The 17,810-nt window shown below is 51.1% G+C and overlaps 1 protein-coding gene across 6 annotated transcripts; it reads left to right on the plus strand.

Moving 5' to 3' along the window:
• Window positions 1-907: 907 nt before the first annotated feature.
• On the plus strand, window positions 908-17,516 carry Slc17a9 (solute carrier family 17 member 9). Of its 6 annotated transcripts, none has more exons than XM_087653496.1 (13): window positions 908-1,039; window positions 7,316-7,513; window positions 7,882-8,021; window positions 9,274-9,373; window positions 11,210-11,340; window positions 11,991-12,087; window positions 12,306-12,402; window positions 12,987-13,074; window positions 14,018-14,052; window positions 14,945-15,073; window positions 15,693-15,748; window positions 15,863-15,892; window positions 16,447-17,516. In XM_087653496.1, exons 1-13 carry the CDS (start codon window positions 948-950, stop codon window positions 16,598-16,600), a joined length of 1,347 nt encoding a protein of 448 aa, XP_087509622.1. In that variant the 5' UTR covers window positions 908-947; the 3' UTR covers window positions 16,601-17,516.
• The last annotated feature ends 294 nt before the right edge of the window (window positions 17,517-17,810 follow it).

Raw genomic sequence — 17,810 nt, forward strand, 5'->3', positions numbered from 1 at the left:
GTCCAGGGCCTCACACACACTGAGCACATGCTTAACAAATGAGCTATACCCTAGCTTCAGGTCCTAATAATTCTTTTAATACAAATGTATGATCAGGAAGACCTGTTAGGCAGTTGAAGGCTCAGAAGGCATTTTGTGGAGAGTGGAGATGAGATTCTAAGTGCAATGAGAAGCCTTTAGTGGGTGTGTCCCAGTTGGCCTGCAGCTGTGTAGGGGAGGCATTTGTTTAGAATAACAGAATAGAGGAGCGATGAGGCAGTATGAGGAAGGAGCCTCAGAAGCCTTCCTGAAGTGAAGCTGAGACCCACCCTAGATCCTAGCCTTTTGGTCAGTTCTCAGAACACCTTTGCCTAGGATTTCAAGGTCAATGACCACCTTTGATGCCCTTTGTGCCTGTGTTACAGTTCTCTCACCAGCCCAGTTCTGCTCCAAGAGATCCATTTTTAAAACTGCCTTAAAGTTTTACTATCTTTGCATTTTGTTACCCATTGATCCCTAATCTTTACTAGACTAGAACACAACCCTGTGAGCACTTCTGTCACTCCCATCTACCGAAATACACACACACACACACACACACACACACACCAGAGAGAGAGAGCGCGCCACAGAGACACTCATAAACACTGCTCACTGTCCTGTCATTTCAGGCAGGTCTGGGGCCACAATCCTCCAGGGATTTCTCTTCCCCAGCAAGCTGGTCTGGGGCCACAATCCCCCAGGGATTTCTCTTCCCCAGCAGGAAGTCCCAGTGGTAAGCCTCTGGCTGCTTAAAGGTCCCTGGCCCTGCCTCCCGGGACATCAGTGGGGCGGGGACTCAATTCCGGGGGCAACTCGTCCTGGGAGAGCTAGACGGAAGCACTGGGACTGACACGTGGACTTGGGCGGTGCTGCCCTGTGGGTTGTCCTAGGTCTGAGGTGGGAGGGCACGGTGCACAACGGTGCCCATGCCATCCCAGCGCTCTAGCCTGATGCAGCCAATCCCAGAGGAGACCCGCAAGACCCCTTCTGCGGCAGCAGAGGACAAACGGTGGTCCAGGTGAATTGGGGTGTGGGTGAGGCCGGGGCAAGGAGGACATTTACATTTAGGAAGGGAGCAGAGGTGCTACCTCATTAGACCTGAGTTCAGGGAACACCAGACTCTAGCGGCTGCCTCCCAGCCTTTCTGCACCCTGCCACCTTCACTCCTGGCATGCCCCCTCCCTGGGCAGCCCTAGCCCCCAAGTAAAGGGAGGGCACAGATGCTCGACCCACTAAAGGGACCCTTCTCCCATTTCCAATCAAATGCCAAAATCGGGCAAATGGCTTCTTTGCCCTTTTCCTTGCCAGTGATTCTGAGGTCTAGGAGGCAGGGTAATGTCTGTGAGGCTCGGTTGGAGCACTGGACTGGACAGATGCTCACAGCATAGGGATCTATGCAGCAGCTCCAAGTCACAGGCAGGTCCTGAGTTCACAAGTCTTCTAAACTAGGGAGGAAAACAGCAATTACCCATCCTCATTCACATTCTGTTCCCACTATTTCCACTACTCTCCCAGCAAGCAGCCCCACAGAAACCAGGAGCAAAGGTGGCGTCTGACTATAAGACCACTGTGAGAGGGTTCAAATGGGAACCTAAAAGAGCTCACACCTGCCCTGGTTCCTGTGGTCTTCAGGCCCAGAGTCAAGCCTTGGTAGCTCCCAGTCACCTAGGGCAAGAGCCCTGGATCTATTGGCAGGAAGTGTAAGGAGGACCTTAAGATAGTACACTACTGGACCTAGACCAGATGAAGACACAGCAGATCATGGGGAGGCACAGAACTAGATCATAGCCTCGCTGGTGACAGTTACAGTAGGGTCAGACTCTGCCAGATGAGGAGCACTTTGTGCCTGCCCTCACTAGCTCTCTTTCCCTCTCTGGCTTACCATCTCCCTCCCTACCCGATGTTTATCCCCAAGGCCTGTGCTTCACCTGGCCCTTGGAGGCACCACCCAGGGCTTTCTTAGAACTATAAACTGTTCTGCCAATTTTGCTGTAGGTTACAATTTAACGGCTCTGCCTGGCCCTTGTCTTTACTGTTTCTCCTGTGTAGTGTCTCCAATCACCTTTATCAGAAGTGGTAGCTGAGAATTCTGGGGAATTTTTCAGGGTCAAGGCCATTCACAACTCACTCGGGGGTAATAGTAACAGCAATAAGTGTTGTTAGTAGGCACAGGGCATGGGAGTTCAGGGAACACCAGACTTTAGGAGCCCAACACCCATGACCACCTCCTGTTTGGAAGGCAGTATTCTCTTCAACAAAATTTGAGCGTTGGGGTGGTTGGTGGAGGCTGAGTTAGAGAGATACAGTAACAGAGTATACTCTGGCCCCCTGGCTACTGTTGCCAGCACATTTCCCCTCTGAACCAAGGGCCACGTGATCACCTGTTTTCTCAGCCCGGATACTCTGCACAGGCCTTCTAACAGGAAGCTAAAGCTGCACAAGTCTGTGAGGAAGTATGCTTGCTGAAGAGATCCAGCCTGAGCTCTGGCTCCGGGTGGGCAGGCGGAGATTTTCAGACAGTCTTAGCCCAAAGATCTTTCATCAAGATGGAGGGCTCTTGGACATGAGGTTCTAACCAGTCAGGGAAGCTGGCCCGGTAGGGCCCCTCCAGGAGGATGGTCATATTTGGTGTCACCGGCAAGCACTGAGGATGTACCTTCATTAGCCTGGCTGGTACCATCCACCCAGCTGAGGGACAAGGCCCATTTCTTGCCTCCAGGGTGTGGGGATGAAGCAGAAGGCTGCTGAGGTACCTATTAGCATATCGAAGGGGATACTGTCCCACACTAGCATCCGAGTACCTGTAACTTACTGAGCCCTGGCTTCTCTTCTCACTACCTCCCCTACTCCAAGCCTCTCCAACCCCTGAGCTTTGATGCCCTCCTCCCGACCCAGCTTCTCTTTCCTTTAAAATCTCATGGTCCATTCTCTTCTGCTGACCATGTTCAGTCTGGACTCTTCCAGATGCCTGTAGCTGCACTCTCACACAACTATGATGAAGCGGGTCTCCTCAACTATACCTAGGAGCTGTCCTGGCCTCATTTTCATTCAAATAGCACCTGGCTAAGCCCCCTCCTACTCCTTCAGTTGGGGCACTGGTTGCCTAGTTTTCCTCTGACTTCCATGGCTACCAGAAAGCTAGAGACAACTGTTATCTGGATGGTGTGGGTCTAGCTGGCTTCCTGTTTCTAACTGGTCTTCTCTAGGCAGTTAACAGGGATGGACAGTCATAGGTTCTCCTCGGGAAGAGCGGCATGCCAAGTGGCTCCCTCTTGAACGCCATGGCTTTTGGCTGCTTTAGTCCCATAAAGGAATAAAATCTACCTTGTTAAAGATACCTTTGGATTATGTGGCTTTTAGTGGGTGAGTTAGTGTTGCTCTTGTGTGTCTGCTGGAATCCTTGTGCCTCCCAGTCAGGTGAAACAAGGGAGCTATACTGTCCTCACCTAGGGGTAGGCTCTGTAGGTGGGGCAGCTTGTCAGGGCAATCAGGGTACCCTTAAGGGCAGCTTAAATGCCTGACCAGTCAGTCACCCTGTGTTCTCAGTAATCCAATGGCAATGTTGGCTCAGGACAATGCCCTGACAAGAAATGAAAGCAGAATGGGGGAGGGGTTCGCTGTGTGCTGGGCTCTTGCCGGGAAGAGTTCTGTCAAACCAAGGAGATAGGAGGGGAGGACTCCAGCTAATGGAGAGGAAACCCCATTCGAACCAACTTGCTGGCAGTTTCCCTGATTAATAAGCTTCAGACCCACTTTATCCATGTAGAGTCTTGTCAGACATAATCCCTTCCTGCCTGCTAGCCTACCCCTGACTGTCATCTCCAGCCAGTATCTCAGGATCCCAGCCTGAGAGTAGCTGAGCTCTAAGTCTTCCCCTCTACCAGCAGGGAACTGGTTGATTTCATACTGGGTAAACTCACAGTTTGCTGCCCTCCCCAGTGCCTGAGGTCCCCAGATAAGTGTCAGAGGGCTCGGCCCTTCTTGGACCCACTCAGGAGATTCCCTCCTGACTATGGGGTTCAGAGGTTACTTGCCACACAGTGGAACCAGGATGCCCATTACCAGAGCAGCCCTTAGAGCTTTCCTACCTCCCCTGTCCTAACAGGAAGGTGCTTGGCACCATAGTCTGGGGACTGCTGCTGGCCCTCAGGAACTCACACATCTTTTTTGGGGGAGGGGAGGGTAATGCCCTCTGGAGCCTACCTCACCTGTCTCACTGTCACCCTCCTCTGTCCTGACTAGTGTCCTTCGAGGCTCATGCCACTTTACTCCCCTGCTAAACACAGGTACCCTGACTGCCCTGAAGTCCCACCTGCGGAGCCTACCCCTAGGTGAGGACAGCACAGCTGCCTTGTTCCACCTGACTGGGAGGCACAAGGATCCCAGCAGGCACACAAAAACAACATTAACTCACCCACTAAAAGCCACATAATCCAAAGGTATCTTTAACAAGGTAGACTTTATTCCTTTATGGACTAAAGCAGCAGAGATCCACCCAGCATGCCGTTCTTCCTGAGGTGCACCTATGATTTATTGCTCAGCCCAGTTAGCTGCCTGGAGAAGACCAGTTAGAAACAGGAAGCCAATTTGAGCTCCTGGCTTGTGGCTCAACGTCTCCTCTGTGCCATTTTGTTTTGACCTAGCTGCTCTTTCTGCCTCCTGGCCCTCACTTTTGACTCTGCTCCTATTTGCCTGTAACTCTGTCTAGCCCAATGGGGTCTGGACCCAGCTGCAGCCTTGGGTCCCCCAAGCCTTATACTCTAGCTGGCTCTCTGCTATTTTGTCTCTTCCCTGCTCAGTCTGTGCCTAGTAGACGGGGAGCCAATATCACCTGTCCACTTCCAAAGGATTTCTGTCTAGTCATACTACTCTTCTGCCTGCCCCCTCCCAGAGAGGACATCCTCTATCAAACCTGCCCTCCTTCTCCTGTCTCAGACCTGTTTCTCCTGGCTTAGACCTGTATTAAACACCCACCTCTCCAGAAGCCCCCATCTGTATTACTGGGCTCAAATCCAATTTTATATCACAAATCTAAACTGTAGGTTTCTTGTAGACTCATCGTGACGGTAGTTGTGCAGAATCCCTGCAGACACACCCAACCATACTCTCCACTGCTGCTCTACCTGGATGGTCTGCTCACTGCTCACCCCCATACATGAGTCAAAGCGGACACTCTGGTGGCTGATGACCGACTGGCCAGTACTGTGTATGGTGGCCATGTTGATATTTGTTGTACAGGGTGTCTACGAGAAGAGTCTCATGAGCCAAGAGCCATTCTCCACTATCCTACTGTGCCAAAAATCAGGCCAGGTTTGCCTCCCACACACTACATCAGGCACTCAAACAATGAGCTTTTACAAAAGAGAATCTGCTTGCCAAGTGACCAGACAAGAGAACAAGTCTCAAATCTACTCCCACCAGAGACATGGCTCAATGACTGTCTGAGTACTGGCCTAACAAGAATGAGATCTTAGGTCTGATTCCCAGCACTGGAAGGGAAGAAAGAAAGAGAGAGAGAGAGAGAGAGAGAGAGAGAGAGAGAGAGAGAGAAAGAGAAAGGGGAAACATCTTTCTCCCTAGTAGAGGGCTAGGGTCTTTGCCGGCTCAGGTGAAGGAAGTAATGTGGGCCTTAGGTCTAAGCATATGTGATCAAACTCACCAATAGTATCCAGACCTTCGGGGCTGGGGATTTAGCTCAGTGGTAGAGCGCTTACCTAGGAAGCGCAAGGCCCTGGGTTCGGTCCCCAGCTCCGAAAAAAAGAACCAAAAAAAAAAAAAAAAAAAAAAAAAAAAAAAAGAATAGTATCCAGACCTTCACGTCCAAAATCACCGTCTCTTCTAAAATTGTTATTTGAGCCAGGACAGATGAGGCTGGTCTGTTTGGAGGACATACCAGGTTTCCTGCTTCACTGTCAGATCCCTGTTGTCAGTTGAACTCTCTAGGTGAATGTTAAGCCAAAACCTGAATGTTTAAGAAGCTCTCGTAATGTATGTCTATAATCCCAGCACTCAAGAGGTAGAGGCAGGAGGATTTCTGTGAGTTTGAGTCCAGCCTGGTTGACACCATGAGCTCCAGGACAACCAGGACAAAATAGAGAGACCCTGTCTCAAACAACAAGGAGAGGAGGAGTAAAAAAGAAGAAGAAGGAGAAGAGGTGGAAGAGGAGGAGGAGGAGGAAGAGGAGGGGAGGAGGAGGGGAGGAGGAGGAGGAGGGGAGGAGGAGGGGAGGAGGAAGAGGAGGAGGAGGAGAGGAGAAGGAGGAGGAGAGGGAGAGGAGGAGGAGAGGAGGAGGAAGAAGAAAACTAGAGTAGCTCACATCTATAGTCCTAGCAATCAGAAGTCTTAGGCAGGGGTTTGCTTTGACTCTGAGGTCACTTAGGCTCCATTATTTTGGTCTGAACAGTAAGATGGGGGAGTGGGTGGCAACAGAAAGGGAGAGAGAAAGAGTGAGAATACATTACTTCCATCCAGCTAAGCCCACTCTACCATGTAACCTTGAGTATACTAGGAAGTTATTATCCTCAAAGCTCGTCTCAGGAAGCATGAACCTGGCCCTGGGCCACATACCTCCCTCTTCCTTTCTTAGTTGGAAGCCATGCCGGGTCTGCTCCTTCCCCTCTGAGACTCTGCCTCTCCACTGTCAGCCATACACCAAATCCCACTCAAGTTGCAGTCCTGTGTGGGGATCTAGCTGCCCAGCAACCTTGCCCAGCCCGAATTCCTTCATAGAAAATTCTCCCAAAGAAGTTCTATATCCTCTCCTGACTGACCCCCACCATGGGAAGTCTCAAGAGCTTTCCTGAGGACCTTTGAGTACTCACTGTACCTGCTTGAGAGACTTCTGCTCCCCTGAGTTGGGTTTCCCTGCCTAGCACATTGCCCTGCAGGTTGTGAACTATCTGCTGCCTCTAGATCCCTTCCTGTATCTCCAGAGTCCACAAGAAACAGGAGAATATATGCAATGCTTGTGTTTGGTCCTCTATTTGAGATCCTGGTGTAATCCTGGCATCCAGAGGCTTGGGCCCAGGCTCTGAGCCCTCTGAATGGGCTGCCATATATTTAACCTGCCCCATGTTCTGAGGGCTCTTGTGCCCTTCTCAGCCCCTGTGTTTAGTATTGGCCTTGTGTTCTAGAAGTCATCAGATTCAGTGCTTTCAAAGGTTTATTAAGCTGCCAAAATCCCCACCCTTACTGTATTAGTGACTACATTCTCCTGCCCTTAGGAAGGTATCTAAGTGATTAAAGCTCTCTGTGGGCCTCCCCAGGTCCTGACCCTCTCTCTGTGTCTCACAGGCCTGAATGCCAGCTATGGACGGGGATGTTGCTCCTGGGCACCTGCTTGCTGTACTGCACGCGTGTCACCATGCCTGTCTGTACCGTTGCCATGAGCCAGGACTTCGGCTGGAACAAGAAGGAGGCTGGTATCGTGCTCAGCAGCTTCTTCTGGGGCTACTGCCTGACTCAGGTGGTGGGCGGCCACCTTGGGGATCGGTAACCAACCCCCTATCCCCATTTCTCAGGCTTGAGGGGGAACATTACCATCACTTGACACAGTATGGTCTGTCCCGCCCTTGCACACAGTAGAGGAGGGGCAGATAGGGGAGGGGTTCAACAAATATTTGGAGAGAGGCTTAGCCTTTGGGGAGAGGAGGTTGGGCAGCTCTGAGATGGCACATAAAGAAAACATGAAGCAGACAGGCCAGACTCAGTCCTGTATAACATAGTGAGCTCTGGGCCTGTCTACAGGGCAGGTCACTGCAGTGTTTACCACAGCTCTCTGTGCAGTGGCTCATGATGATGCTGCTCAGCCCTCTGAAACAGCCACCCCCACATTCTGTCTCTCCCTGTGTCTCCTCCAGCATTGGAGGTGAGAAGGTCATCTTGCTGTCAGCCTCTGCCTGGGGCTTCATCACTGTCACCACACCACTGCTTGCCCACCTCGGCAGCGGCCACCTGGCCTTCGTGACATTCTCTCGAATACTCACCGGTCTGCTCCAAGGTAAGAGCCATCTTCATCTTTCTGCCTCCGATGTTGCCTTTTGACCTTCTCACTAGGAAGGGTGGTCAGAGCAACGTGCAAACGTGCACGCCTGCACATCTGCTGCTACCCTTTGCTCAAAAAAATTTGTTATATACATCTAAGACATTTATTTGAATGACAACTCACTCAGGGTGGGGATTTGGGGGGAGAGGGGTGCCTTGCCATATCTGTGTTATTTGTAGGCAAAGAGGAGATGATGAAGTCCCCCAAGCCCATGGCTCTACTTCATAGGGTGGTGGGGTTTTGGCCTCTAGAGAAGCCCAGGTCCCATGCTCTCGAGGAACAAGAGCTGCCTTCTGAAGAGCCCCACTCATTGACATGGTGATAGAAAGTTCCACAAGGGAGTCAGGCTGATGATTCCTGCCTCCCCACTGAGAGTGGTAACAACAAGGGGGGTGTAGGTTCCTATTGTCATACTCTGAAGGGATCTCTCAAGAGTCTCTTTAGACTGAGGTTTAAAACCCTCTAGAATGGAAAGAATACTCAAGCCTGTTTGTTTGTTTTGAGACAGAGTCTCACTATGTGTAGCCCTGACTGGCCTGGAACTCACTCTGTAGACCAAGCTGGCTTCAAACTCAGAAATCTGCCTGCCTCTGCCTCCCAAGTGCTAGGATTAAAGATGTGTGCCCAGATGTTTCTAAGCTTTCAAGCTGCCCAGGAACCAAAGGAACTCCTCCCGGGAGGGAAGTGTGTAAAAAGAATAGGTAGAGGAACTTTCCCAGAAAGGCACACATGTTTCATGTATGTACATGGCAAACATAGAGAAGTGTATGGCTCATATATGTGAGTGTCTCGGGGTTCCAGAGCACACCTGAGAAGCTACTGTGTAGTCTCTGTGTGTCCACATAAATGTGCTAGTAGGAGGGTTGTCAAGTGCCTCCAGAGAGCTGATGTGGGGTATGTGTGTTTATGTGTGCATGCACAACAGTCTGGATGCAGGATACTTTGTCTGAGGGTAGAGCCGTTTTGCTTTGAAGCAGAGTGCTCAGGGGATGTTTTACATCTCCATGTATAACTCTCATCCTAAATTAGTTTGGTTCCTTACCCAAATATTGCCAAAAGCCCATCCCTGCTGATTCCTTACAGCCCAGTGAGGTAACAGAAAGGAGACATAGATGTCCTCTGAATTTATAGCCCAAACCCAAGTGGTGTCTTATCCCTCACTGGCTGTCACTGGGTACTCTGTGACAGCAACCTCTGTTTGTTGTAGGTGTCTACTTTCCAGCCCTGACCAGTCTGCTGTCCCAGAGAGTGCAGGAGAGCGAGAGATCCTTTACTTACAGCACTGTGGGTGCTGGCTCCCAGGTCGGGTAAGGCTCCACCTCCTTGGCATTCAGGAAGCTTTTACCTGAGCTCCCAAGGTCCATCCTTCAAGTCCAGCAGTGATGGTCCAAGTAGAGGCGTAGGCTAGTGCTACGTTCCAAAGGCTGGTCCCTGTTCCTCAAGTCTGCTGCGTTTGTGAAAATGTTTTCTCTACTGTTGTTGCTGTGACAAAACAAGGACAAGAAACAGACTAAGGAGAAAGGATTTGTCAGGCAGTGGTGGCGCACACCTTTGGTCCCAGCATTCGGTGGTAGGCAGAGGCAGGATGATCTCTGTTAGTTCGAGGCCAGCTTGGTTCCAGGTGAGTGAGTTCCAGGACAGCCAGGGCTACACAGAGAAACCCTGTCTCAGAAAAAGAGGAGGAAGAGAAGGAGGAAAAGCAGAAGAGGAGGAGGATGAAGAAAAGGAAGAGGAGAAGGAAGAAGGAGAAAGAGAAGGAGAAGGAAAAGGAGGAATAGAAAAAGGAGGGGGAGGAGGAGGGGGAGGAGGGGAAAGGGGGACAAGGAGAAGAAGAAGAAACTCACAAAGGCCCCTGCCTCTTTCTGCTGAGTGTTGGGATTAAAGGTTTGTGCCACCACACCAGCTCACTTCTCTTTTTTATTCAGCCCAGGAACCCAGCCCATGGTTTGGTGCTGCTAACACTCAGGATAGTTCTTTCTCTTTCTCCTCAATTTAACCTTTCTGGAAAAATCTTTATAGATACTCCCAGAGGTGTGTTTCCATGGTGATTCTAAGTCTTCCTGAGCTGTCAGTAAAAGCTAACAATCATCGTGTGTTTGCCTTTCTGGGTGCTATAAGATAGGGTTTCTTCGCGTGGACTGGGTGGGTGAGCTTTATCTTTTCTCTTTCATCTGTCCTAGGGGAGCCAGAGACTGCCCCACCCTCTGCAAAACATCTCTATGCATAGAGGAAGTGCACTCACTGGTGGGCTCCTGGAAGGTTAAAGGGACTTCCTGATACATTCAGGACTAGGACTCTCTGGGGAAGAGAGAGGGAGTCTTAAAGAACGCCCACAGAAGAGGCTAACTCTTCTGGTTAGGGTGTCCTGACCTAACACTGAAAACACTGTTCGCACCGTGAAGTGTGGATGTCAAAGAAGCAATGGGGCTCAAATTCTGCACAAGAGCTCGGTATATATCTTCAGTCCCACTTCTGGTGTCTGCACAGCAGATAGGGTTCTATACATGGCCAGGAAGAGTGGGAGAGAAAGTACCCCAGCCAAGGATAGGTCCAGCCCTGGGTGCCATGCCTGGGGTGCTCAGGAAGAAGGAAGACAGCTCAGTCTCACACCGGAGCCCAGTGTTCTCTTTCTTGCTTGGATGGGTGCACAGAATGGTGTGTGGGTGAGGCACAGGTGCCTTGCATTGCATCTAGGACCACAGTACCCTGGAGCCAAGGCGAAGGTTATGGGGCCTGCTGTAGGCATCTCTGCGTTTGCACATGGAATTAATAGTATCCTCTATATTATATAGAGGGGAAAAAAACGAAAGAAAGAATGCTTTTATTTCAGGGTTTTCTAAGCTACCCTGTGATCATTTCCTCCTCCCTGCCCGCCACACGCCGCCACGCCAGCATCCACATGCAAATTGCAGGCCAGTCTGAAGTTCTAGAAGGGAGAAATGAAAAACTCAGCAGCTGTTCTCATGCTGAATCTCCTCAGCTCTTCCCAGATTCCCTTTCCCCCAACTGTTCCCGTACCCCAGTCTCCCTGAAGAGCAAAAATCCTCAAGATGGAGAGCATCTGAGCAGCTTCTCTCTGTGGGAGCTTGACTCATTTTACTATAGCAACCAAGGTCACTACAGCACTTCTCTGTGTCTCCCAGGACTCTGGTGACTGGGGGCATAGGGTCTGTGCTCCTGGACCGGTGTGGCTGGCAGAGTGTCTTCTACTTCTCAGGCGGCCTCACCTTGCTCTGGGTGTACTACGTGTACAAGTACCTGCTGGATGAGAAAGGTAACTGCAGCCCTGTGGCCAGTCCCTCCGCCTCCTGCTTCAAACATCGGTCGCATAAACTTTTTCTGGGGAGAGTGAATAAACATCCACTCACCCAACAGGGCGCCAACAGCAGATCAAAGAAACGTTTCCACTCAGGTATAGCTTGGTCTCAACCCCGTGGGGATGGTGACGACTTCTTACAGCACCTCCCAAGCCGGGTGTAGCTGGCCCGCTGTTACAAATGAGAGGGGCTGGAACCTCAGGTGAGGTAGACTCCATATTGAAGGTATTATTCTGAGTAGTCCACACTGCCTGGTTAACTAGCTCTGAGAACCCAAGAGCTGAGTCTCCCGCCTGCCCTAGCAATGACATTCTGTTCCACTGGGGCTGAAGCTGACACAGGGAGTCTAGCAGGTAAAGGCAGGTGATGGGGCGAGGCTGAGTCTTCAGGTAGCAAAAAGGGACTTCTAAGGGACTCCAGGCACAGGCATAGGTTAGACACAGAATTTGACTCTCACGAGTATTGCCACCCAAAAGGCACTCCCAAGGGTTTAGTAAGATGCACCCCGACCCCTCTGCCCTAGCAGCTCCTAAATGTCTGCTGTGTTAGGGACAGCATCGTATACCTGGTCCTGAAGCTATCCCTTTGAAACTGTTTGTTCCCTTAGACCTTGTCCTGGCCCTGGGTGTCCTGGCACAAGGCCTACCTGTGACCAGGCCCTCCAAAGTGCCCTGGAGACAACTCTTCCGGAAGGCCTCTGTCTGGTGAGCTAGATTCAGCCAGGCAGAGCGTGGGTGAGGATGGGAGCATGGGGTGTGGCAGCCATGGGCTTGGCAGGACCCAGTCCTGATACTCCAGCAAATGCCCCAAGTTTCAGAGCATAGGGTCTTGGTGCCCTGGGGGGAAGGAGCGGGTCCCACATAGAATCTTTGTCAGAGGGACTGGCAGCTGGTTAGAGCCCTGATCCTGGTGTCCCACACAGGGCGGTAATCTGCTCACAGCTGTCCTCAGCTTGCTCTTTCTTCATTCTACTCTCCTGGCTACCCACCTTCTTCAAGGAGACCTTCCCCCACTCCAAGGTGGGTGTCATGTTGCCTGGGCCCTTACAGGGTAAAAGGGCTAAGCTTGGGCTATAAAGACTCCTGTGTGGATGGTTGCATCCTTGGCTTGGCCACTCCATCATTCTATGGGCTTCCGGCCTGGATATGCCAGTCCATTTGGGAACAGACAATGATACACTGTGAGAGCTATAGCTACCTTAGCCCAAAGGCTTTGACCTGCTGCCTGAGAGAACCCCCTCTCTTTAGGGCTGGCCAGCTGATCTGCTGATGCCACATGCAAGGGATACCTGTGAATACTGGAGTCCTTGGGCTGTGCATGCCCCAGGCAGACTGGCTTGGCTCCAACCCTGTCACGATAAGGGGAGCATGTGGTGGATACAGCTTCAAGAGTTAGCCATTAGTGGGCTCAGTTCTTGCCCAGAAGGCTGATAATGAGTTGGTTAGGGCCTGTTCTTCGAGGACCCTCTGCTCTTAGGCCCAGCCAGTGGGTGGACAGAGCTCAACCAACCTGGTGATGAACCTGGATTGATCCTCCTGCCTGGGTGTCATCTAGAGGCTAGGTGCCACCCTGGCCACCTTTGAGGCTGCACCTTTTCCTGCAGGGCTGGGTCTTCAATGTGGTACCCTGGTTGCTGGCAATTCCTGCCAGTTTGTTCAGCGGGTTCATCTCTGACCGCCTCATCAGTCAGGGTAAGCACTGGGGTAAATTGTCCTGGGTAAGCCATAGTCTCGAGAAACTCACTCCCCTCTCGCAGTACAGTTATGGCACTGGAGAAAGGCCACCTTCCTGTGACACACAGACCATCCTTTAGAGTCAGCCCTAGGAATGGATGCAGCCTGGGGCCGAGGAGCTCAGTGTGTTCTTCCTTGTTCTCCCCTTTAATGGGTAGAGTTGGGGAAAGCAAGAAGATCCCAGTGAACAGAATCCCGGACCCCTCTGGGGAACAAAAAGTGTCCGTGTCACATGTCACAGGTACCCAGATTTGCTCTCGAATCTTCCAGTGCTCCAGGGGCCACACTGCTGCCCCGTGAAGCAATGTCCTTACAGACTCCTCAGGTGTAGAAGACACACGCACGTGTGTGCTCCTTCTCAGGATACAGGTTTTCCTCAACAGAAAGAGGCACACATTCATTGCACAAGATCAGAAAACTTGAAGAAACGAAAAGAAAACTAGATTGGGCTTACCTGATAGCTGGCACTTTTGCAATGGCCCATGGGGCCGCCCTTCCATATTTCTACCCAGACTGTACCACAGGAAACCCTCTGACACACATACTGTACACAAGAGGGTGCAATTTATTTATTTATTTTTAAAGATTTATTTATTTATTTTATGTATGTATAAGTACACTGTAGCTGTCTTCAGACACAGGCATCAGATCCCATTACAGATGGTTGTGAGCCACCATGTGGTTGCTGAGAATTGAACTCAGGACCTCTGGGAGAGCAGCCAGTGCTCTTAACCATCTCTCCAGCCCGAGGGTGCAATTTATGATAGGGAACCTCCTGTCTTGAGCCCTGGAGCGCTGCCCTGGATACCCCATTTACTCTTCTGTGACTGGGTGGGCGAGACTCTATTGAGGACCTGAATGAGCTGTTGGAAACTCATCCTGGGTCTGTCTCCCTGCTCAGGTTACAGAGTCATCACGGTGCGTAAGTTCATGCAGGTAGGAAAACCGTTTGAATCCCCTGTCTCATTTTCTTTTCCTATTGCTGTGATAAGGTATTGTGAGAAAAGCAACTTATAGAAGAAAGAGTTCATTTAGCGCTTCCAGTTCTAGAGGCTTGGGGTCCAAGACTCCAATAATGGAGAACATTGCAACAGGCAGCAGGCAGGCAGGCATGACCCTGGAGTAATAGCAGAGACCTTACATCTTGAGACACACAGCCACAAAGCAGAGAAAGAAACAATGGGAATGGTGTGGTCTTTTGAAACCTCAAAGCCCACTCCTAGTGACACACCTCCTCCAACAAGGCCACACCTCCTAATCCTTCCCAAACAGCTTCACCAACTGGAGACCAACTCTTCAAATATATGAGCCTGTGGGGACCATTCTTATTCAAACCACCTCGTCCCTCTGTGGACTCCCTACTTTGTTTTGCCTCCTGGGACCTAAGGGTTGTGTACTCCAATCCCCTGATTTCTAGAACCAGGCTGATACCAAAATATACACTGGGAAAGCTACAGCCAGGTCTCACGGCCCTAGAACCAGTACCTGCTCCTAGGCGTTGGCAGAGTCAGCTCAGATTCGAAAGTCTGTAGGATATCAAAGCATCAGACTTCAATCCATTGAAATAGGACCCAGAAAGCGGCTGTTGTAGGTGGCCATTGGAAGATGCTCTGGGGTCCATATTGGCTGACCCGAGAACGTCCTCAGAGTTCTGAAGACGCTCTCTGCTCTTCTCTGTGCCAGGGCAGGTAGAGTTGGGAAGCTCTGGGCTGGGAGGGGTTCTGAGGTAGAATCAATCTGATCTTGTTCAGAACACTAGGGGTTCTTTATATGGGTCCAAGCCTAGATGGGACATACGGGCCAGCATGGCTCCTTGGCCTCTCATCAGCCCTGTCCTGCAGGTCATGGGCCTTGGTCTGTCAAGCATTTTTGCCCTGTGTCTGGGTCACACCACAAGCTTCCTCAAGTCTATGATCTTTGCGTCAGCGTCCATTGGCTTCCAGACCTTCAACCACAGGTATGGGTCCACAATCTCATCCCACAGGGGTGCCAGATTTTAGTACATTCTGGTTCAGGGGCCTATGAAGGTGGGGTTATGGAAAGCTCCCAATAGTCTGTCACAGTGAGCAGATCTGGGTACCAAGCAAGGGTCAGTCAGGAAAACAAGGACACCCCCCCCCATACTGGGAGGAGGGCTGGGAGGAAGACTGAACACAAACACCAGGCTTGATGTCCCTCTGTAGTCTGTTCCCTTCTTTCTGCACCTTTTCTCTCATTTTGAGCAATGGCAACCTCAAGCGTCTCTGGGGTGCATTAGGAACCCTCTTCAAAGCTGTTCCAAATTAACAAACGGGAAACTGCTCACATTCGAGCCCTACCGCATGCCTCCCTGGCCTTGTGTACATTCTCAGGAGCAGCTTCTAGGATTGTATCAGCAAGAGGGTAGGAGAGTGGAGGGAGTCATGTAGCGGAGGGTGCCACCAGGCCTAGCGGCACCTGGCAGGTAGGGGCAGGGGCTGGCCTGGGTGTCTTCTAGTGATTTACAACCATCTCTTATGCTCCAGTAACAACTTCAGGCTAAGTAGAGGTGGCCAGGCCTAAGGACACTCACCTGCCTTCCTTCCTGTTTCTCACAGTGGTATTTCAGTCAACATTCAGGACCTGGCCCCATCCTGTGCTGGTTTCCTGTTTGGTAAGCCACTTGCTTATCCCTGCTTTGCTTTGACAGTGGGTTATGGGGGAGGGGAGGCTGTAGGAGCAGCAGTGGGTCTCCTCATGGTATCTCCCCCCACTTTCCTGTTCACAGGTGTAGCCAACACTGCAGGGGCCTTGGCAGGTAAGGGCTGGCTCCAGGTTAGCGATTCTCTTGTCCTTTGGTTTGGGTCAACTGGTAAATGAATTTAGAGTGGATCGAAATGGGGGTCATCCCATGTCACTCACCCCGTAGGGGTCTCAAAGTCAAGGAAGGGCACGAGCCCCGAGATGGCCCAGGGCAATCTCAGATATGCCAGCTGAGGTGCCACTTGACTTGGTTGATGGTGGGGGACTCACAAGCCATTCTCCCCTGACTGACTTCATGTGACAGTTAGTCCTGTAGGTTAGGGTACCATCTGGTCCCTCCACTGAGTACCTGACTCATCCTCTACCTCCTGCTTTGCTCCCCTTGGGTGGGATGTGGAGTGAAGACACCACTGATACGTGATTTGGAGTGACCTCTGAGGACTCTGTCTTCTGAGAACCCCCTGAGTCTGAGTCTCCTGTGGTCCATAGCTCAGAGTTCAAATTTTATCCCTGAGTCTTCAAGGCTCTGCCCTGCTCTGCTGCTGAACTCACTGATGTGTGGGGGCTGGCTTCCCAGGACCATCAGTCAGTCTCCGCCTTTCTTGTCAGGTGTGGTAGGCGTGTGTCTAGGTGGCTATCTGATCGAGACCACTGGCTCCTGGACCTGTGTGTTCCACCTGGTGGCCATCGTCAGCAACCTGGGACTGGGCACCTTTCTGGTGTTTGGGAAGGCACAGAGGGTGGACCTGGTACCCACTCATGAGGACCTCTAGCTTCCTGACGATCAGTCCCCAGGACATGACGTCAGCAGCCTAAAGACAACAACTCTGTCGGTGAAACTCTGGGAACTCCACCTCGGATGTATGAGCAGACAACAAGACCACAGTCTCCTGGGGAATCCAAATGAGTTGGAGAGATAGCCTGAGTGCACACAGGAGTAAGGTCATGACTCCACAAATGCTTGCTAGTCCTGGCTTCTCTCAGGTTCAGTGGGACTGCTGCTGTTAAGGAAGATACATTGCCGATGGGAGGTCTCCACAGCCTCAGTCCATGAGGGTTGTTTCCCCGACAAGATTTCTCTGTGTTAAGGATGCGTTGTGTGCTGGTAGATGTTCATGGGGCAGTTCCAACCCCCACCTGCTCCAGGCATCTTCCTATCTCCATCTCTCCAGTAACGATACCCTAAGAAGTCTGTAGACACTAGACCATGTCTCCATAAGACAGGCCCACAGTTCAAAACCACAGAGAAGCCATGGTTTCTGCTTCTCTCCCAAAGTCAGGCTGCCACTCCAGCTGGGCCAGTGTGCGGTAGGCTAGAGGTCCTTGCCTGCCTTTGCAGACCCTGGTTCCCATCCTGTGGATCTCTCAGCACTACTGATGTGTCCTGGGCTGGCAGGTGCCTGGAAGTCCTCAGGCTTTGCCTGGACACTCCAGACAGCACAGACCCCAGAACAAGGAGGAACACCCCCACCACACACACACACACACACACACACACACACACACACACACACCCATCTGGCCTTGTTTTTCTACCTCCCCTCTTATTCTTTGTAGAGCTGGTCATTTCATGAGCTGATCATGAATTCTCCAAGATGCATATTAGATTATCTTTATAGATATGGTGAGTCTCGCCAGGGCCTTATTTAAGTGAAAACCATTAAACTATTTAAATATAAGACTTGTTTTATTCAATACCTTTTGTTGCATGAACTTTTCCTGGGGAGACAAACAAAATTCTATTCAGCCCTATTTAGATCATCACCAGACACACCAGAAAATGGTTCCACATAGCCAGGCACAGTGGCACACACCATTAATCCTAGCACTCGGGAGGCAAGTGAGTTCGAGGCCAGCCTGGTTTACACAGTTTCAAGACAGCCAGGGTTATATAGAGAGATCCCCTTCTCAAAACAGCCAACCAACTAAACAAATATCCAAGCAAAGAAACAAAAATGGTTCTACCCAAGTTT

Source organism: Rattus norvegicus, chromosome 3 (genome assembly GCF_021556685.1).
Source record: "Rattus norvegicus strain SHRSP/BbbUtx chromosome 3, alternate assembly SHRSP_T2T, whole genome shotgun sequence".
NCBI classification, from domain to species: domain Eukaryota; kingdom Metazoa; phylum Chordata; class Mammalia; order Rodentia; family Muridae; genus Rattus; species Rattus norvegicus.

What these genes read in the sequence shown, in the direction of transcription:
- Slc17a9 (XM_087653496.1), top strand. Translation starts at nt 948, where the DNA reads ATGCCATCCCAGCGCTCTAGCCTGATGCAGCCAATCCCAGAGGAGACC. An exon ending in GTACCTGCTGGATGAGAAAG is followed by an intron (nt 11,341 to 11,990) that starts GTAACTGCAGCC and finishes TTGTTCCCTTAG; the next exon opens with ACCTTGTCCTGGCCCTGGGT. An exon ending in AGACCTTCCCCCACTCCAAG is followed by an intron (nt 12,403 to 12,986) that starts GTGGGTGTCATG and finishes CTTTTCCTGCAG; the next exon opens with GGCTGGGTCTTCAATGTGGT.